The sequence below is a fragment of the Heterodontus francisci genome, chromosome 11 (genome assembly GCF_036365525.1).
Source record: "Heterodontus francisci isolate sHetFra1 chromosome 11, sHetFra1.hap1, whole genome shotgun sequence".
NCBI lineage: Eukaryota > Metazoa > Chordata > Chondrichthyes > Heterodontiformes > Heterodontidae > Heterodontus > Heterodontus francisci.
In genome coordinates this window covers 114,158,567-114,175,915 of record NC_090381.1, presented here as the reverse complement: position 1 = coordinate 114,175,915, position 17,349 = coordinate 114,158,567, and the positions used below count along the sequence as shown (strand labels likewise).

Below are 17,349 nucleotides of genomic sequence, written 5' to 3'. Positions count from 1 at the left end.
TGTTTGCAATTCCTGTGCCATGTGGGAACTTCAGGACACTCCACATGTCTTGGGCAACCATGTGTATAGGAAGTATCGCCAGTTGCTTCAGACTGGGTTCAGGATTTCTGAGCTTGAGGGGCAGTCGGAGTCACTGCAGAACATCAGGGAGCAGGACAGTTCCCTGGATCATACATCCCAGGAGGTGGTCATCCCACAGGCAGTAGGAGTTCAGGATAGTAGGTGGGTGGCCATCCAGAAGACTAGGAAGAAGAAGGTAGTGCAGGAGGCTTTGGGATGTGTGCTACTCACAAACCGGTACTCAGCTTTGGAGACTGCTGAGAGTGATCACACCTTGAAGAAATGCAGTCCAGACCATGGCACCAATGGCCAAGGGACTGTACAGGAGGGAGCAGCAAAGTGTAGAAATGCAGTTGTTATAGGTGATACCACAGTTAGGGGGACAGACAGGCATTTCTGTGACTGTTCTCAGAGTCCCGCAGAGTATGTTGCCTCCCTGGTGCCAGGGTAAAGGACATCGTGAAGAGGGTGCAGAATATCCTTCAGGGGGAAGGGAGTGAGTTGTGGTACACATCAATACCAACGACATAGCAAGGGCAGGTATTGAGGTCCGACAGTCAGATTTTCAAGAACTAGAGAGGAATTTGAAGACCAGACCCTCGAAGGCAGTAATTTCTGGATTACTCCCAGTGCCACATGCTAGTGAAAGTAGAAATAGGAAAATAGGGAGGAAGCATGATGCAGGAGGGAGAGCGTCAGATTCTTGGGGCAAGGCTAATATACTGAATGCATACTCTGTATCGGTGTTTACTAAGGAAGAGGAATCTGACAAAATATCAGTAGAAGCGGAGAGAGTCGAGGCAATGGATAGGCTAAAAATTGAGAGGGGAAGGTACTAAAAAGGCTGGCTATGCTTAGGGTAGATAAGTCACCTGGTCTGGAGTGGCTTGCCTCCCAGGTTGCTAAAGAAAGTGGGGATGGAGATAGCGGAAGGGCTTTCCATAATCTTCCAATCTTCCCTGGATACCGGAGAGATGCCAGAGGATTGGAGAGTGGCAAATATGACACTCTTATTCACAAAAGGGTGTAAGGGCATTCTGAGCAACTACAGGCCAGTTAGTTTAGCATCAGGGTGGGTAAGGTTTTAGAAACAATAATTGGAAAAAACCAACAGGCACTTGGAGAAGTTTGAGTTAATTAAAGATAATCAGCATGGATTTATAAAAGGTAGATCATGCTTGATTAATCTAATTGAATTTTTTAATGAAGTAACCAAGAGGTTGACGAAGGGAATGTGGTGGATGTTGTTTATATGGATTTTAGGAAAGCTTTTGATAATGTACTGCATAAAAGGCTGGTTAACAAAATTGAGGCTCAAGGAATAGAAGGGTCGGTGTGCAATTGGATGAAAAATTGGCTTAAAGACAGAAAACAGAAGACAGACAGACTAGATGATGGTAGACAGTGGTGTTCCCCAAGGGGTCAGTGCTGGGACCACTGTTTTTATTTGCGATATATAAATGACTTGGATCTTGAAATACAGAGTAGAATCTCAAAGTTTGCAGATGATGCTAAACTTGGAGGTGTGTCAAACAGTGAGGCTGATAGGAATTACCTGCAACAGGACATAGATAGGTTAACAGAATGGGCAGAGAGATGGCAGATGGAATTAATAAGGAACAGGGAGAGGGAATATATACTTAATGGCACAGATCCAAAGAGTGTGCAGGAGCAGCAGGACCTGGGGGTGCACATGCATTGATCTTTGATGGTGGCAGGATATATTGAGAGAGTAGTTAGTAAAGCATATGGGATCTTGGGCTTCATAAATAGAGGCATTGAGTAATTATGCTGAACCTTTATAAAGCTCTGGTTACGCCCCAACTAGAGCATTGCATCCAGTTCTGGGTCACCACACTTTACGAAGGATCCTTGAGAAGGCGAAGAGGAGATTTAGCAGAATGTTTCCAGGGATGGGGGATTTCAGTTACAAGGTTAGGTTGGGAAAACTGGAGCTGTTCAACTTAGAACAAAGGAGACTGGTGTGGGGGGTGTGGGGGGAGAAATTTTATAGAAATGTACAAGATTATGACAGGCTTAGGTAAATTAGACAAGATAATACTGTTCCCATTCACAAATGGTAGGGGACACAGATTGAGGATTTTGGGCAAAAGATGCAGGGGGACTATGAGGAAGAACATTTTTATGCAGCTGGTGGTAATGACCTGGAACTCACTGCCCACAAGGGTGGTGGAAGCAGAGACAATCAGTGACTTCAAAAGGAAGTTGGATGGCCACTTGAGGAAAATAGACTTGCAGGGATCGAGCAGGATAGTGGGACTGACACATAGCTCTGTGGAGAGCCAGCATGGACACCTTGTGTGCCATAAATGATTCCATGATCCAACAGTGCAGCACCCCCTCAGTACTGCCCCTCCAACAGTGCAGCACTCCCTCAGTACTGCCCCTCTAACATTGCAGCACTCCCTCAGTACTGACCCTCCAACAGCGGAGCACTCCCTCAGTACTGACCCTCTAACAGTGCAGCACTCACTCAGTACTGACCCTCCGGCAGCGTAGCACTCCCTCAGTACTGACCCTCCGACAGTGTAGCAATCCCTCAGTACAGCCCCTCCAACAGGGTAGCACTCCCTCAGTACTGACCCTCCAACAGCGGAGCACTCCCTCAGCACTGACCCTCCGACAGTGTAGCATTCCCTCAGTACTGATCCTCCGGCAGTGTAGCATTCCTTCAGTACTGACCCTTCGACAGTATAGTATTCCTTCAGTACTGCCCCTCCAACAGTGCAGCACTCCCTCAGTACAGCCCCTCCAACAGGGTAGCACTCCCTCAGTACTGACCCTCCGACAGTGTAGCACTCCTTCAGTACTGACCCTTCGGCAGTGTAGTATCCCTTCAGTACTGACCCTTCGACAGTGCAGCACTCCCTCAGTACTGACCCTCCGACAGCATAGCACTCCCTCAGTACAGACCCTCCGACAGTGTAGCACTCTCTCAGTACTGACCCTCCGACAGCGTAGCACTCCCTCAGTACTGACCCTCTGACAGTGTCGCATTCCCTCAATACTGACCCTCCGACAGTGTAGCACTGTCTCAGTACTGACCCTCTGACAATGTAGCACTCTCTCAGTACTGACCCTCCGACCGTGTAGCACTGTCTCAGTACTGACCCTCTGACAGTGTAGCATTCCCTCAGTACTGACCCTCTGACAGTGTAGCACTCTGTCAGTATTGACCCTCCGACAGTGTAGCACTGTCTCAGTACTGACCCTCCGACAGTGTAGCACTGTCTCAGTACTGACCCTCCGACAGTGTAACACTGTCTCAGTACTGACCCTCTGACAGTGTAGCACTGTCTCAGTACTGACCCTCCGACAGTGTAACACTGTCTCAGTACTGACCCTCTGACAGTGTAATACTGTCTCAGTACTGACCCTCTGACAGTGTAACACTGTCTCAGTACTGACCCTCTGACAGTGTAGCACTCCCTTAGTACTGCATTGAGAAGGTGAGCTTGGACTTTGGACCCACAACCTTCCGTCACAGAGGGTGGGGAGGAGCGGGAGTGTTACCCACTGAGTTAAAGCAGCCTGGATCTGCGGAAGTTAATCACAGTGTTCCTACAATTGTTTTGGTTTCAATCAGCTGACTGTACAGTCCCTTCTTTTGAAACCTACATTAAATTCTGTTAATAAGACTTGCCTTCAGTGGGTCAATGAGCCAGACTTGATTTGCTTTCTTTCCACACTTAATAATTCCCCAGCAACAACAAAGTAAATAACCACGTGGTATATGCAGTTCCTGGAATTCATTACAATGCAATCGACAATCTCCTCAACATATTTCCTTATTACTTTACCACCTACGCAAGGTTTTACAGGTAACCAATTGGAGATTAAAGCCTTTCTTTTTTCATTTCAATCTGCCACATTGGATCTTGGCAGAATTTTATATTTAGATAATCCCGCCTCACTCGTGTCCTTCCTCATGTCAATATTTGCACGCGCATCTGTAAATTGGAAATTGCCTAGGGAACCAACTCATGATACCAAACAGCATCAGCCACGCTGGCAGTCATAGACATCAACTCTCAGCTGGTTATCTCTCAGGAATGCTTGTTGTAAATCCCTCGCAGACTGATGGGGCAGAGCTGGGGCCTCATCCCCCAATTTTTGCCCAATTGTGTCATGTAAGACTGCCGCTCTCAACCTCACCATCATTTCATGTGGCTGGTATAGTGGGTTTGGAAAAGCTGCGGAAAGGAGCTACAAGAATAGTTCCCAGTTTGGAGAATCTTAGTTACTCAGAAAGTGTTAAGTTTGGTTCCCTGAACAGGCCACATAGTTTCTGCTGGAGATTAATCAGTGTTTTATAAAGGTTTAGAGCAACAACTTGGATTTATATAGCACTTTTAACATAGTAAAACATCCCAAAGTGCTTCACAGGAGCATTATCAGCAAAATTTGACACAGAGTCACATAAAGAGATTTTCGGGCAGGTAAACGAAGCTTGGTCAAAGTGAGGTGTTTTAAGGTCAGAAGTGTTTAGTCACAAGTTGCAGGCATCATGACTTATGGGCAGTCTTTTCCTGCCTGCCAATTTTCATGATGTTCGTATCTCGACTCAGTCTCATTTCCCTTGAGAAAAATCAGCCAGGACTCCTGTTCACTATTCAACGCTGCCTGCTGATTATCAGGTGAGGACAAAGTCTTATGTACCATAATTCATGTACTCAGTTTAAATTTGAGGAACCAAAGGTTAGGCTGAAGGCCCAGAGCGAGGGTGAGAACAAGATCCCACAAACAGAAATGTGATAATAACCAGGTAATCAGATTTTGTGATATTGGCCCAGGAGACCAGGAGAACTCCCTTACTCTTCTTCAAATAGTGGCCATGGGAAATTTCATGTCCACCTGAGAGGATAAACAAGACCTCAGTTTAATGTCTCATCCAAAAGACAGCACCTCTGACAGTGCAGCACTCCCTCAGTATGGCACTGGAAGCAGCAGCCTAGATTATGTGCTCAAGTCTGCAGGGTTGGACTTGAACCCACAGCTTCCTCACTCAGAGGTGAGAGTGCTACTGACACCATTGATTGATGTAATGCTGCACTAATTATTATCAAATAAGGAGAGTTTGTGCCCGGACCTGGACAGGTTTTCGAGTCTGATGCCGTATTTGGTCTCGGTGTCCTTGGCACCCAATTTGATGCTGAATTCTTTGTCCACAAGTAGAACGAAGGCGACGGCACCCGAGTCTGGCTTCATGTACAACAGGAAGGAGTCCTTTACCGCCAACCATCTGAGGGGAAAAGCACAGGCACAGCATTCAGATCAGACACATCCTACAGCCCCCGTCCAGGGCAGCACGCAGCCTACGGGTGAATTTGAGAACTTCAGCCTTGAAAGGGGACAATTGAGGTGGACTTCATCGAAGAATGCAACGCCAACCTGCAGTGATTGTACTGAGCTCGCTGTGATATCTGTGACGTGTTCTTCCCTGCCTTACCCCTATTGCAGCTAAAACCTACATCCATACTTTTCTTCCCTCAGGAATTGACTATTCCAAGGCTATCCTAGCCGGCTTCGCATCTTCGAAATTCCTTCGACTTCAGTTCACCTAAATCTTTGCTGCCCATATCCTAACATGGACCAGATCATGCACACCCATCACGCCTTGTGCCCTGTCAGGTAATGTTTCGATTTTCAAATTCTCATTCTTGTTCACAAATCCCTCTCTGTCCTCGCACCCTCCCGATCTCTGTAACCTCATGCAGGCTTAAAGCCCATCAATTTCTCTAATTCTGGCTTCTTGAGCATCCCAATTTCCATCATTTCACCAATGGTGGCTGTGCCTTCTGCTCTCTGGGCCCTAAGCTCCGGAACTCCATCCTTAAACCTCTCCGTCTCTCACCTCTCTCCATCTTAAAACCCATCTCTCTGACCAAAGTTTTAGTCACCTTTCAAAATATCTCTGTATGTGGCATGGTGCCAAGCTTTGCTTGATAATGGCTTCTGTGGAACACTTTGGGATGTTTCAGTCTGCTAAAGTTGCTATATAGATGCAAGTGCCTGCTGTGAACTGGTGAACATCAAGACAAGAGGATGTGTTGAAGCTGCCTTTCTCTCTATGGATATCAACTGAACCAACACAGGACTAGCTAATGTCTGGCTTACGTACCTCTTGGACCAACGATAACAGATCTGGCTCCTCCCACAACAGTTGAGTCCTGGAATTCTGTGACCCCCGGAACGTTTCATCACAAAGCCTTCCCTACAAAGGAGAAGGAATTTGAATAAATCACACTGGCTCCAACATGACATAAGGGCGTCAATTCCAACTTTGGCAATGGGGGTTTTGGGTTAACTGGTGGTAGCACATTGGCTGCCATCAAGACAAAGAATTCTCCAGGATTGCCCTGGAGTCTCCAGAATTGGAGACTAATCTTCAGTGATGCTGCGGGTGCAGGGCTAGAGTCACATGTAAACCCAGACTGGTTAAGGACATCAGGTTTCCTTCCCTGAAGGAGAATAGGGAACAAGGTGCGTTTTTATGACAATGGGACAGTTTCAGAGTCAGTTTTACAGATAGCAGATTTTCAATTCCAAATTTGACCAGTCCAGTAATAGAACCACTACACTCCCGTATCCCTCTGGATTACTAGTCCAGGAATGTAACCACGACATTCCCGTATCCCTGTGGATTACTAGTCCAGTAATATAACCACTACACTCCCGTATCCCTCTGGATTACTAGTCCAGTAATGTAAAGACGACATTCCCGTATCCCTCAGGATTACTCGTCCAGTAATATAACCACTACACTACCAGAACCCTCTGGATTACTAGTCCAGGAATGTAACCACGACATTCCCGTATCCCTCTGGATTACTAGTCCAGTAATAGAACCACTACACTACCATATCCCTCTGGATTACTAGTCCAGGAATGTAACCACGACATTCCCGTATCCCTCTGGATTACTATTCCAGTAATAGAACCACGACACTACCATATCCCTCTGGATTACTAGTCCAGGAATGTAACCACGACATTCCCGTATCCCTCTGGATTACTAGTCCAATAATATTACCACTACACTCCCGTATCCCTCTGGACTACTAGCCCAGAAATATAACCAGTACACTCCCGTATCCCTCTGGATTACTAGTCCAGGAATGTAACCACGACATTCCCGTATTGCTCTGGATTACGTGTCCAATAATATAACCACTACCCTCCCGTATCCCTCTGGATTACTATCCCAGTAATATAGCCACTACACTCCCGTATCCCTCCGGATTACTATCCCAATAATATAACCACTACCCTCCCGTATCCCTCTGGATTACTATCCCAGTAATATAACCACTACACTCCCGTATCCCTCTGGATTACTAGTCCAGAAATATAACCAGTACACTCCTGTATCCCTCTGGATTACTAGTCCAGTAATATAACCACTACACTCCCGTATCCCTCTGGACTACTAGTCCAGAAATATAACCAGTACACTCCTGTATCCCTCTGGATTACTAGTCCAGTAATATAACCACTACACTCCCGTATCCCTCCGGAATACTAGTCCAGTAATATAACCTCTACACTCCTGTATCCCTCTGGATAACTAGTCCAGTAATATAACCTCTACACTCCCGTTACTCTCCGGATTACTAGTCCAGTAATATAACCACTACACTCCCGTATCCCTCCGGATTACTAGTCCAGTAATATAACAACTACACTCCCGTTACTCTCCGGATTGCTATTACAGTAATATAACCACTACACTCCCGTATCCCTCCGGATTACTAGTCCAGTAATATAACCACTACACTCCCGTTACTCTCCGGATTGCTATTACAGTAATATAACCACTACACTCCCGTATCCCTCCGGATTACTAGTCCAGTAATATAACCACTACACTCCCGTATCCCTCTGGATTACTAGTCCAGTAATATAACCACTACACTCCTGTATCCCATCCGGATTACCAGTCCAGTAATATAACCACTACACTCCCGTATCCCTCCGGATTACTAGTCCAGTAATATAACCACTACACTCCCGTATCCCTCTGGATTACCAGTCCAGTAATATAACCACTACACTCCCATATCCCTCCGGATTACTGGTCCAGTAATATAACCTCTACACTCCCGTATCCCTCTGGATTACCAGTCCAGTAATATAACCTCTACACTCCCGTATCCCTCTGGATTACTAGTCCAGTAATATAACCACTACACTCCCGTATCCCTCCGGATTACTAGTCCAGTAATATAACCACTACACTCCCGTATCCCTCCGGATTACTGGTCCAGTAATATAACCTCTACACTCCCGTATCCCTCTTGATTACCAGTCCAGTAATATAACCACTACACTCCCATATCCCTCCGGATTACTGGTCCAGTAATATAACCTCTACACTCCCGTATCCCTCTGGATTACCAGTCCAGTAATATAACCTCTACACTCCCGTATCCCTCTGGATTACTAGTCCAGTAATATAACCTCTACACTCCCGTATCCCTCCGGATTACTAGTCCAGTAATATAACCACTACACTCCCGTATCCCTCCGGATTACTAGTCCAGTAATATAACCACTACACTCCCGTATCCCTCTGGATTACTAGTCCAGTAATATAACCACTACACTCCCGTATCCCTCCGGATTACTAGTCCAGTAATATAACCACTACACTCCCGTATCCCTCTGGATTACTAGTCCAGTAATATAACCTCTACACTCCCATATCCCTCTGGATTGCTAGTCCAGTAATATAACCACTACACTCCCGTATCCCTCCCGATTACTAGTCCAGTAATATAACCTCTACACTCCCATATCCCTCTGGATTAGAAGTCCAGTAATATAACCACTACACTCCCGTATCCCTCTGGATTACTAGTCCAGTAATATAACCTCTACACTCCCGTATCCCTCTGGATTACTAGTCCAGTAATATAACCTCTACACTCCGATATCCCTCTGGATTACTAGTCCAGTAATATAACCACTACACTCCCGTATCCCTCTGGATTGCTAGTCCAGTAATATAACCACTACACTCCCGCAATCCCTCTGGATTACTAGTCCAGTAATATAACCTCTACACTCCCCTCCCCCTCTGGATTACTAGTCCAGTAATATAACCACTACACTCCCGTATCCCTCTGGATTACTAGTCCAGTAATATAACCTCTACACTCCCATATCCCTCTGGATTGCTAGTCCAGTAATATAACCACTACACTCCCGTATCCCTCCCGATTACTAGTCCAGTAATATAACCTCTACACTCCCATATCCCTCTGGATTACAAGTCCAGTAATATAACCACTACACTCCCGTATCCCTCTGGATTACTAGTCCAGTAATATAACCTCTACACTCCCGTATCCCTCTGGATTACTAGTCCAGTAATATAACCTCTACACTCCGATATCCCTCTGGATTACTAGTCCAGTAATATAACCACTACACTCCCGTATCCCTCCGGATTACTAGTCCAGTAATATAACCACTACACTCCCGCAATCCCTCTGGATTACTAGTCCAGTAATATAACCTCTACACTCCCCTCCCCCTCTGGATTACTAGTCCAGTAATATAACCACTACACTCCCGTATCCCTCTGGATTGCGAGTCCAGTAATATAACCGCTACACTCCCGTATCCCTCTGGATTACAAATCCAGTAATATAACCGCTACACTCCCGTATCCCTCTGGATTGCTAGTCCAGTAATATAACCACTACACTCCCGTATCCCTCATGGATTACTAGTCCAGTAATATAACCACTACACTCCCGTATCCCTCTGGATTACTAGTCCAGTACTATAACCACTAGACTCCCGTATCCCTCTGGATTGCTGATCCAGTAATATAACCACTACACTCCCGTATCCCTCCGGATTACTAGTCCAGTAATATAACCGCTACACTCCCGTATCCCTCTGGATTGCTAGTCCAGTAATATAACTACTGCACTCCCGTATCCCTCTGGATTACTAGTCTGGTAATATAACCGCTACACTCCCGTATCCCTCCGGATTACTAGTCCAGTAATATAACCGCTACACTCCCGTATCCCTCTGGATTGCTAGTCCAGTAATATAACCACTACACTCCCGTATCCCTCTGGATTGCTGGTCCAGTAATATAACCACTACACTCCTGTATCCCTCTGGATTACTAGTCCAGGAATATAACCACAACACTCCCGTATCCCTCTGGATTACTAGTCTAGTAATATAACCTCTACACTCCCGTATCCCTCTGGATAACTAGTCCAGTAATATAACCACTACACTCCCGTATCCCTCCGGATTACTAGTCCAGTAATATAACCACTACACTCCCGTTACTCTCCGGATTGCTAGTCCAGTAATATAACCACTACACTCCCGTATCCCTCTGGATTACTAGTCCAGTAATATAACCTCTACACTCCCGTATCCCTCTGGATTACTAGTCCAGTAATATAACCTCTACACTCCCGTATCCCTCTGGATTACTAGTCCAGTAATATAACCACTACACTCCCGTTACTCTCCGGATTGCTAGTCCAGTAATATAACCACTACACTCCCGTATCCCTCTGGATTACTATTCCAGTAATATAACCACTACACTCCCGTATCCCTCTGGATTACTAATCCAGTAACATAACTACTACACTCCCGTATCCCTCTGGATTGCGAGTCCAGTAATATAACCACTACACTCCCGTATCCCTCTGGATTGCTAGTCCAGTAATATCACCACTACACTCCCGTATCCCTCTGGATTGCGAGTCCAGTAATATAACCGCTACACTCCCGTATCCCTCTGGATTACTAATCCAGTAATATTACCGCTATACTCCCGTATCCCTCTGGATTGCTAGTCCAGGAATATAACCACTACACTCCCGTATCACTCTGGATTACTAGTCCAGTAATATAACCACTACACTCCCGTATCCCTCTGGATTACTAGTCCAGTAATAAAACCGCTACACTCCCCTCCCCCTCTGAATTACTAGTCCAGTAATATAACCACTACACTCCCCTCCCCCTCTGAATTACTAGTCCAGTAATATAACCACTGCACTCCCGTATCCCTCTGGATTACTAGTCCAGTAATATAACCACTACACTCCCGTATCCCTCTGGATTGCTGGTCCAGTAATATAACCACTGCACTCCCGTATCCCTCTGGATTACTAGTCCAGTAATATAACCACGACACTCCCGTATCCCTCTGGATTGCTAGTCCAGTAATATAACCACTACACTCCCGTATCCCTCTGGATTACTAGTCCAGTAATATAACCACTACACTCCCGTATCCCTCTGGATTACTAGTCCAGTAATATAACCACTACACTCCCGTATCCCTCCGGATTACTAGTCCAGTAATATAACCACTACACTCCCGTATCCCTCCGGATTACTAGTCCAGTAATATAACCACTACACTCCCGTATCCCTCTGGATTGCTAGTCCAGTAATGTAACCACTGCACTCCCGTATCCCTCTGGATTGCTTGTCCAGTAATATAACCACTACACTCCCGTATCCCTCTGGATTGCCAGTCCAGTAATATAACCACTACACTCCCGTATCCCTCTGGATTGCCAGTCCAGTAATATAACCTCTACACTCCCGTATCCCTCTGGATTGCTAGTCCAGTAATATAACCACTACACTCCCGTATCCCTCTGGATTGCTAGTCCAGTAATATAACCTCTACACTCCCGTATCCCTCCGGAATACTAGTCCAGTAATATAACCACTACATTCCCGTATCCCTCCGGATTACTAGTCCAGTAATATAACCACTACATTCCCGTATCCCTCCGGAATACTAGTCCAGTAATATAACCACTACACTCCCGTATCCCTCTGGATTGCTAGTCCAGTAATATAACCACTACACTCCCGTATCCCTCCGGATTACTAGTCCAGTAATATAACCACTACACTCCCGTATCCCTCTGGATTACCAGTCCAGTAATATAACCACTACATTCCGTTATCCCTCTGGATCAGTAGTCCAGTAATATAACCACTACACTCCCGTATCCCTCTGGATTTCTAGTCCAATAATATAACCACTACACTCCCGTATCCCTCTGGATTTCTAGTCCAGTGATATAACCACTACACTCCCGTATCCCTCTGGATTACTAGTCCAGTAATATAACCACTGCACTCCCGTTTCCCTCTGGATTACTAGTCCAGTAATATAACCACTACACTCCCGTATCCCTCTGGATTTCTAGTCCAGTGATATAACCACTACACTCCCGTATCCCTCTGGATTACTAGTCCAGTAATATAACCACTGCACTCCCGTTTCCCTCTGGATTACTAGTCCAGTAATATAACCACTACATTCCCGTATCCCTCCGGAATACTAGTCCAGTAATATAACCACTACACTCCCGTATCCCTCTGGATTGCTAGTCCAGTAATATAACCACTACACTCCCGTATCCCTCCGGATTACTAGTCCAGTAATATAACCACTACACTCCCGTATCCCTCTGGATTACCAGTCCAGTAATATAACCACTACATTCCGTTATCCCTCTGGATCGGTAGTCCAGTAATATAACCTCTACACTCCATTATCCCTCTGGATTACTGTTCCAGTAATATAACCACTGCACTCCCGTGTCCCTCTGGATTACTATTCCAGTAATATTACCTCTACACTCCTGTATCCCTCTGGATTGCTAGTCCAGTAATATAACCACTACACTCCCGTATCCCTCTGGATTTCTAGTCCAGTAATATAACCACTACACTCCCGTATCCCTCTGGATTTCTAGTCCAGTGATATAACCACTACACTCCCGTATCCCTCTGGATTACTAGTCCAGTAATATAACCACTGCACTCCCGTTTCCCTCTGGATTACTAGTCCAGTAATATAACCACTACACTCCCGTATCCCTCCAGATTACTAGTCCAGTAATATAACCACTGCACTTCCGTATCCCTCTGGATTACTAGTCCAGTAATATAACCACTGCACTCCCGTATCCCTCTGGAGTGCTAGTCCAGTAATATAACCACTACACTCCCGTATCCCTCTGGATTACTAGTCCAATAATATAACCTCTACACTCCTGTATCCCTCTGGATTACTGGTCCAGAAATATAACCACTGCACTCCCGTATCCCTCTGGATTACTGGTCGAGTAATGTAACCACTACACTCCCGTATCCCTCTGGATTACTGGTCCAGTAATATAACCACTGCACTCCCGTATCCCTCTGGATTACTGGTCCAGTGATATAACCACTACTTATCCCTCCGGATTATAACCACTTTACCTTTACTTTTTCTCAGCATCTGTATTGGAAGAGGAATTTCCCATATTTTCCTCTTCCTCGGCAGTGATCAGCTGCAGGAATCTTGACTGATTTTCCAATGCCGAACCTGGAGATACTGAATCCTATTGACACCTTGGTTAGGATCACCAAACTCAGCACCTGGACCAGGCCCTGCCCGCCCTCCCACCTTCCCCCCACCCACCACCTCCAGTGGCTGTGAGGTCGGCTGGCCAATCTATCTGGATGCCAGAATAAGGAATGAATATTGAACCTTAGCAGAAAGGCTATGAGGGAGAGCAAGGGGAGTGGGACTCATCTTTCGAGTAGCTCTCACATGCACAATGTCCTTCCTCTGTTCTCTAAGGTTCTATGATACTGTGATACACAAACAATACATGAAGAAGTTAAATGAAGGAGAGACTGATTCTCACTTACAGGCCTTTTGGTCCGAGATGATGAATGAATGAGAGCTGACTGACGCCAATAAATTCCATCTGTAGAAACAAAAAGGTTGCTTGCATTTCTTTAGAGACTTTCACAACCGCAGGGTCTCCCAAAGTGCTTTACAGCCAATGAAATGCAGTCACTGTTGTAATGCAGGAAACCCAGCTGTCAATTTGCACGCAGCAAGCTCCCAGAAACAGCCAAGAGATCATGATCAGATCATCTTGGCTGAGGGATAAATATTGGCCATGGACACAGCGGTTAACTCCACTGCTCTTCTTTGAAATAGTGCCATGGGATCTTTTACATCTGCCTGAGAGAACACACACAGACTCCCTCGATCACATCCAAAAGGCAGCACCTCCAACTGTGCAGCATCCCCTCAGTACTGCACTGGAGTATCAGCCTGGATCATGTTTTCTTTTATTCTTCCATGGGATGTGGGCATCACTGGCAAGGCCACCATTTGTTGCCCATCCCTTGTTGCCCTTGACTACTGAGTGGCTTGCTAGGCCATTTCAAAAGGCATTTAAGAATCAACCACATTGCTGTGGGTCTGGAGTCACATGTCGGCCAGACCAGGTAAGGACAGCAGATTTCCTTCCCTGAATGACATCAGTGAACCAGATGAGTTTTTAACAACAGTCAATGATAGTTTTATGGCACCATTACTGAGACTAGCTTTTTCAAAAAATTCTGGATTGTTATATCAATTAATTGAATTTAAACTCCACCAACTGTCATGGTGGGATTTGATCCCACATCTCCAGGACATTGGTCTGGGCCATTAGATCACTGACGTTACTACTAGGCCACTATCTCCACCATGTGCTTAAGTTCCTGGAGTGGAACTTGAACCCACAACCTTCTGTGAGTGTGCTTCCCCCCTGAGCCACCGCTGGCACTCAGGGAAGCAACACAGGAGCAGAGTCCATAAGCAGTCTGACAGCAAATCTGGACATTTGGATGTCAGTGTCCATGTCTTTCAACATCTCATCATGATGTGGCTGCATTGTGAGTTATTTTCTGCCCTAAATATCCCCTCAGCTTCAGCGACAGCTGTCACGTCAGTAAGTAGTTTGAGTAGCTTCGTTTTCTGGGTGTTGTCTCACACTGTCCTATATCTATCTGTAGGATATTGTAACCCAGGCTGCGACAGTCAAATCCCCTTGGGAACAGTGTGAATATTTTTGCTTTTCACCATGATTACGTTTGATCAATCTCTCAAATCACCGACTGAGCAGGCACTTGGTAAGACAAGGCTTGAAAAGACCAGGACAAGGGGGGTGGGGTGGGCGTGGGGGTGTGGGGGGGTGCAGGTGTAGAACATAACCTTAAAATCAGAACCAGGCTATTCAGGAGTGAAGTTAGGAAACACTTCTTGACACAGAGTGTGGTAGAAGTGTGGAACTCTCTCCCACCAAAAGTGATAGATGCTGGGGCTCAATTAATAACTTAAAATTTGAGATCCATAGAATTTGCTCGACGAGGGTATAATAGAACATGGAGCCAGGGCCGGTCGATGGAGCGAAGAAACAGATCACGATCTGACTGATTGGTGAAACAGACTCGAGGGACTGAATGGCCTTCTCCTGTTCCTGCAAATCATTAGGTTTCTATTTCACAGTGAGTGAACATACAGAGCAAATGATATAAGAACATAAGAAATAGGAGCAGGAGTAGGCCATTCGGCCCCTCGCCACCTGCTCTGCCATTCAATACGATCATGGCTGCTCTGCTGCCTTATCTTCACTTACCCACCCTGTACCCAGATGATCTAACTTACTTAATTTCGTCAATACAACTTGTCTTTGCATTATAATATCAAATAAGGAATACACTACACTTCCCCACATCAGTGGGTTGTCTTCCTTGACTTATACTAACTTGCTTTGCACTGACCTTCAGCACCCCTAACCTCTTGGACCTCACTGCTTTCTCCTTAACAAGCCTGATAGCATTCACAGTTTCAAAATCCTCCCTACCCATGACCCTGTCTCGATCTGATAACTCTCCCTCTTCACAGACACATAAAGGGATCAAAGACTTTCCAAAACCCTGTGTGCAACTTGTTTATTAATTGCCAGGGTCAGCTTGTGGAATAGCTTATCATTTACAGTCCATGAGGAAACAACACCTTAGCTTCCTGTTGCCTCAGATTCTTTTATTTTAACTTGTGAGAATCCACTATACTTTAAAACACAAAGCTTTTTTTATCCCAATTCCATTCTGTGAAATAATGGTTGAAGGAACCTGAATCGTGACAGTCGAACATTAGGAGAGGGCTGTTTTTGGCTGAGGGTTGACTGTTGGCCAGCATGTGGGGAGAAAATGCTCCTGTAACAAGAGTGTTGAGGAATCCTTTATATTTGACGAGGCCTCACTCAATAGACGGAATACGTGGAGGGCTTACTGTTGTGTGGTAGTTCCTGTACATGGGCATCTTCAGTAGCGTGGTCAAGTACTCTTCTAGTTGTTTCTGCAAATGCAAGAAAAGGATTTCAGAAAACCTGAATAAAAAGGGGCCAAATTGTCCGCATTCATCCATCCAGCAGAGAGCCTCCCGCATAAACACAATAACAGACAAAGAAGTCCAATGCCCATCGGATACAGTAACCTCATGGTTATGTTACAGGGCTAATAATCCAGTGAATAGAAGTTCAAGTCCCATTAGAGCAGTATAAAAATTTGAAATCTGATTATTTGTAAAGAATCAGCTGTTAAAAGTGAGCATGAAGCAGTTGGATTGTTGTTAAAACCCAACTGGTTCACTAATATCCTTTAGGGAAGGAAATCTGCTGTCTTCACCTGGCCCATACTCTCCCCTCCCTGTTATTGTAACCGTTGAGAATCCTTGGTCCCACTTGGTTAATGCCCCATATAACCCAGAGTCACAAAGACTAGGTTTAACCTTTAATCTGTGCTCAATCAGCAGACCTCGACGGGGTTAAATTACGCAGCCAAATTACTTGTATTCTCTCAAATATAGGAGATTAAGGGCTGATCTAATCCAGGGGTATTTAAGATGATCAAAGGATTTTACCCCTACAGTGGGCATTTATATCACACATTTAAAGTAGTGAAACATCCAAAGCCACTTCACAGGAGCATGATCAGACAACCTTCGACACCGAGCCACGTAAGGAGATATTAGGACAGGTGAGCAAAATCAGTCAAAGAATTCTCAGCAGAAACAGGGAGGGGAGAGTATGGGCCAGGTGAAGACAGCAGATTTCCTGTTAACAGTGCCCATAACTGTACCTGGATCAGGCAACAGTGCCACACAACACTTACCCGTCGGCTAGAGATCTGCTCTTCTCTGATAATGTGCTCTGAGCTGCGAGGTAGAGTGGGCATGGTCCGAGCTTCTCCTCGCTTTACTGTCTGTCTCCTCACTGTGTAACTGGAAAACATGATATCATTATAATAAAAGCATATTGGGAAAAAAGACATTTGAACCCATCAATAGTTCCACAGCCCATGTACACTCTCCCCTATCAGAGACTCTACCCACCCATTTAATCTCCTAAAGGGAAAGTGCAT

The 17,349-nt window shown here is 45.5% G+C and overlaps 1 protein-coding gene across 10 annotated transcripts in view; it reads right to left on the bottom strand.

Annotated features, from left to right (window-relative positions):
• LOC137375477 (phospholipase D1-like) overlaps window positions 1-17,349 on the bottom strand; it is a 235,373-nt gene that overhangs the window by 85,839 nt on the left and 132,185 nt on the right. For all 10 annotated transcript variants that reach the window (XM_068042786.1, XM_068042781.1, XM_068042780.1 and 7 more), the window contains 5 exons: window positions 17,101-17,209; window positions 16,220-16,285; window positions 13,798-13,856; window positions 6,203-6,295; window positions 5,171-5,323 (listed from right to left, as the gene is read on the bottom strand). In XM_068042786.1, the coding sequence (XP_067898887.1) occupies window positions 5,171-5,323; window positions 6,203-6,295; window positions 13,798-13,856; window positions 16,220-16,285; window positions 17,101-17,209 (480 nt within the window). The remainder of the gene's footprint in view (window positions 1-5,170; window positions 5,324-6,202; window positions 6,296-13,797; window positions 13,857-16,219; window positions 16,286-17,100; window positions 17,210-17,349) is intronic.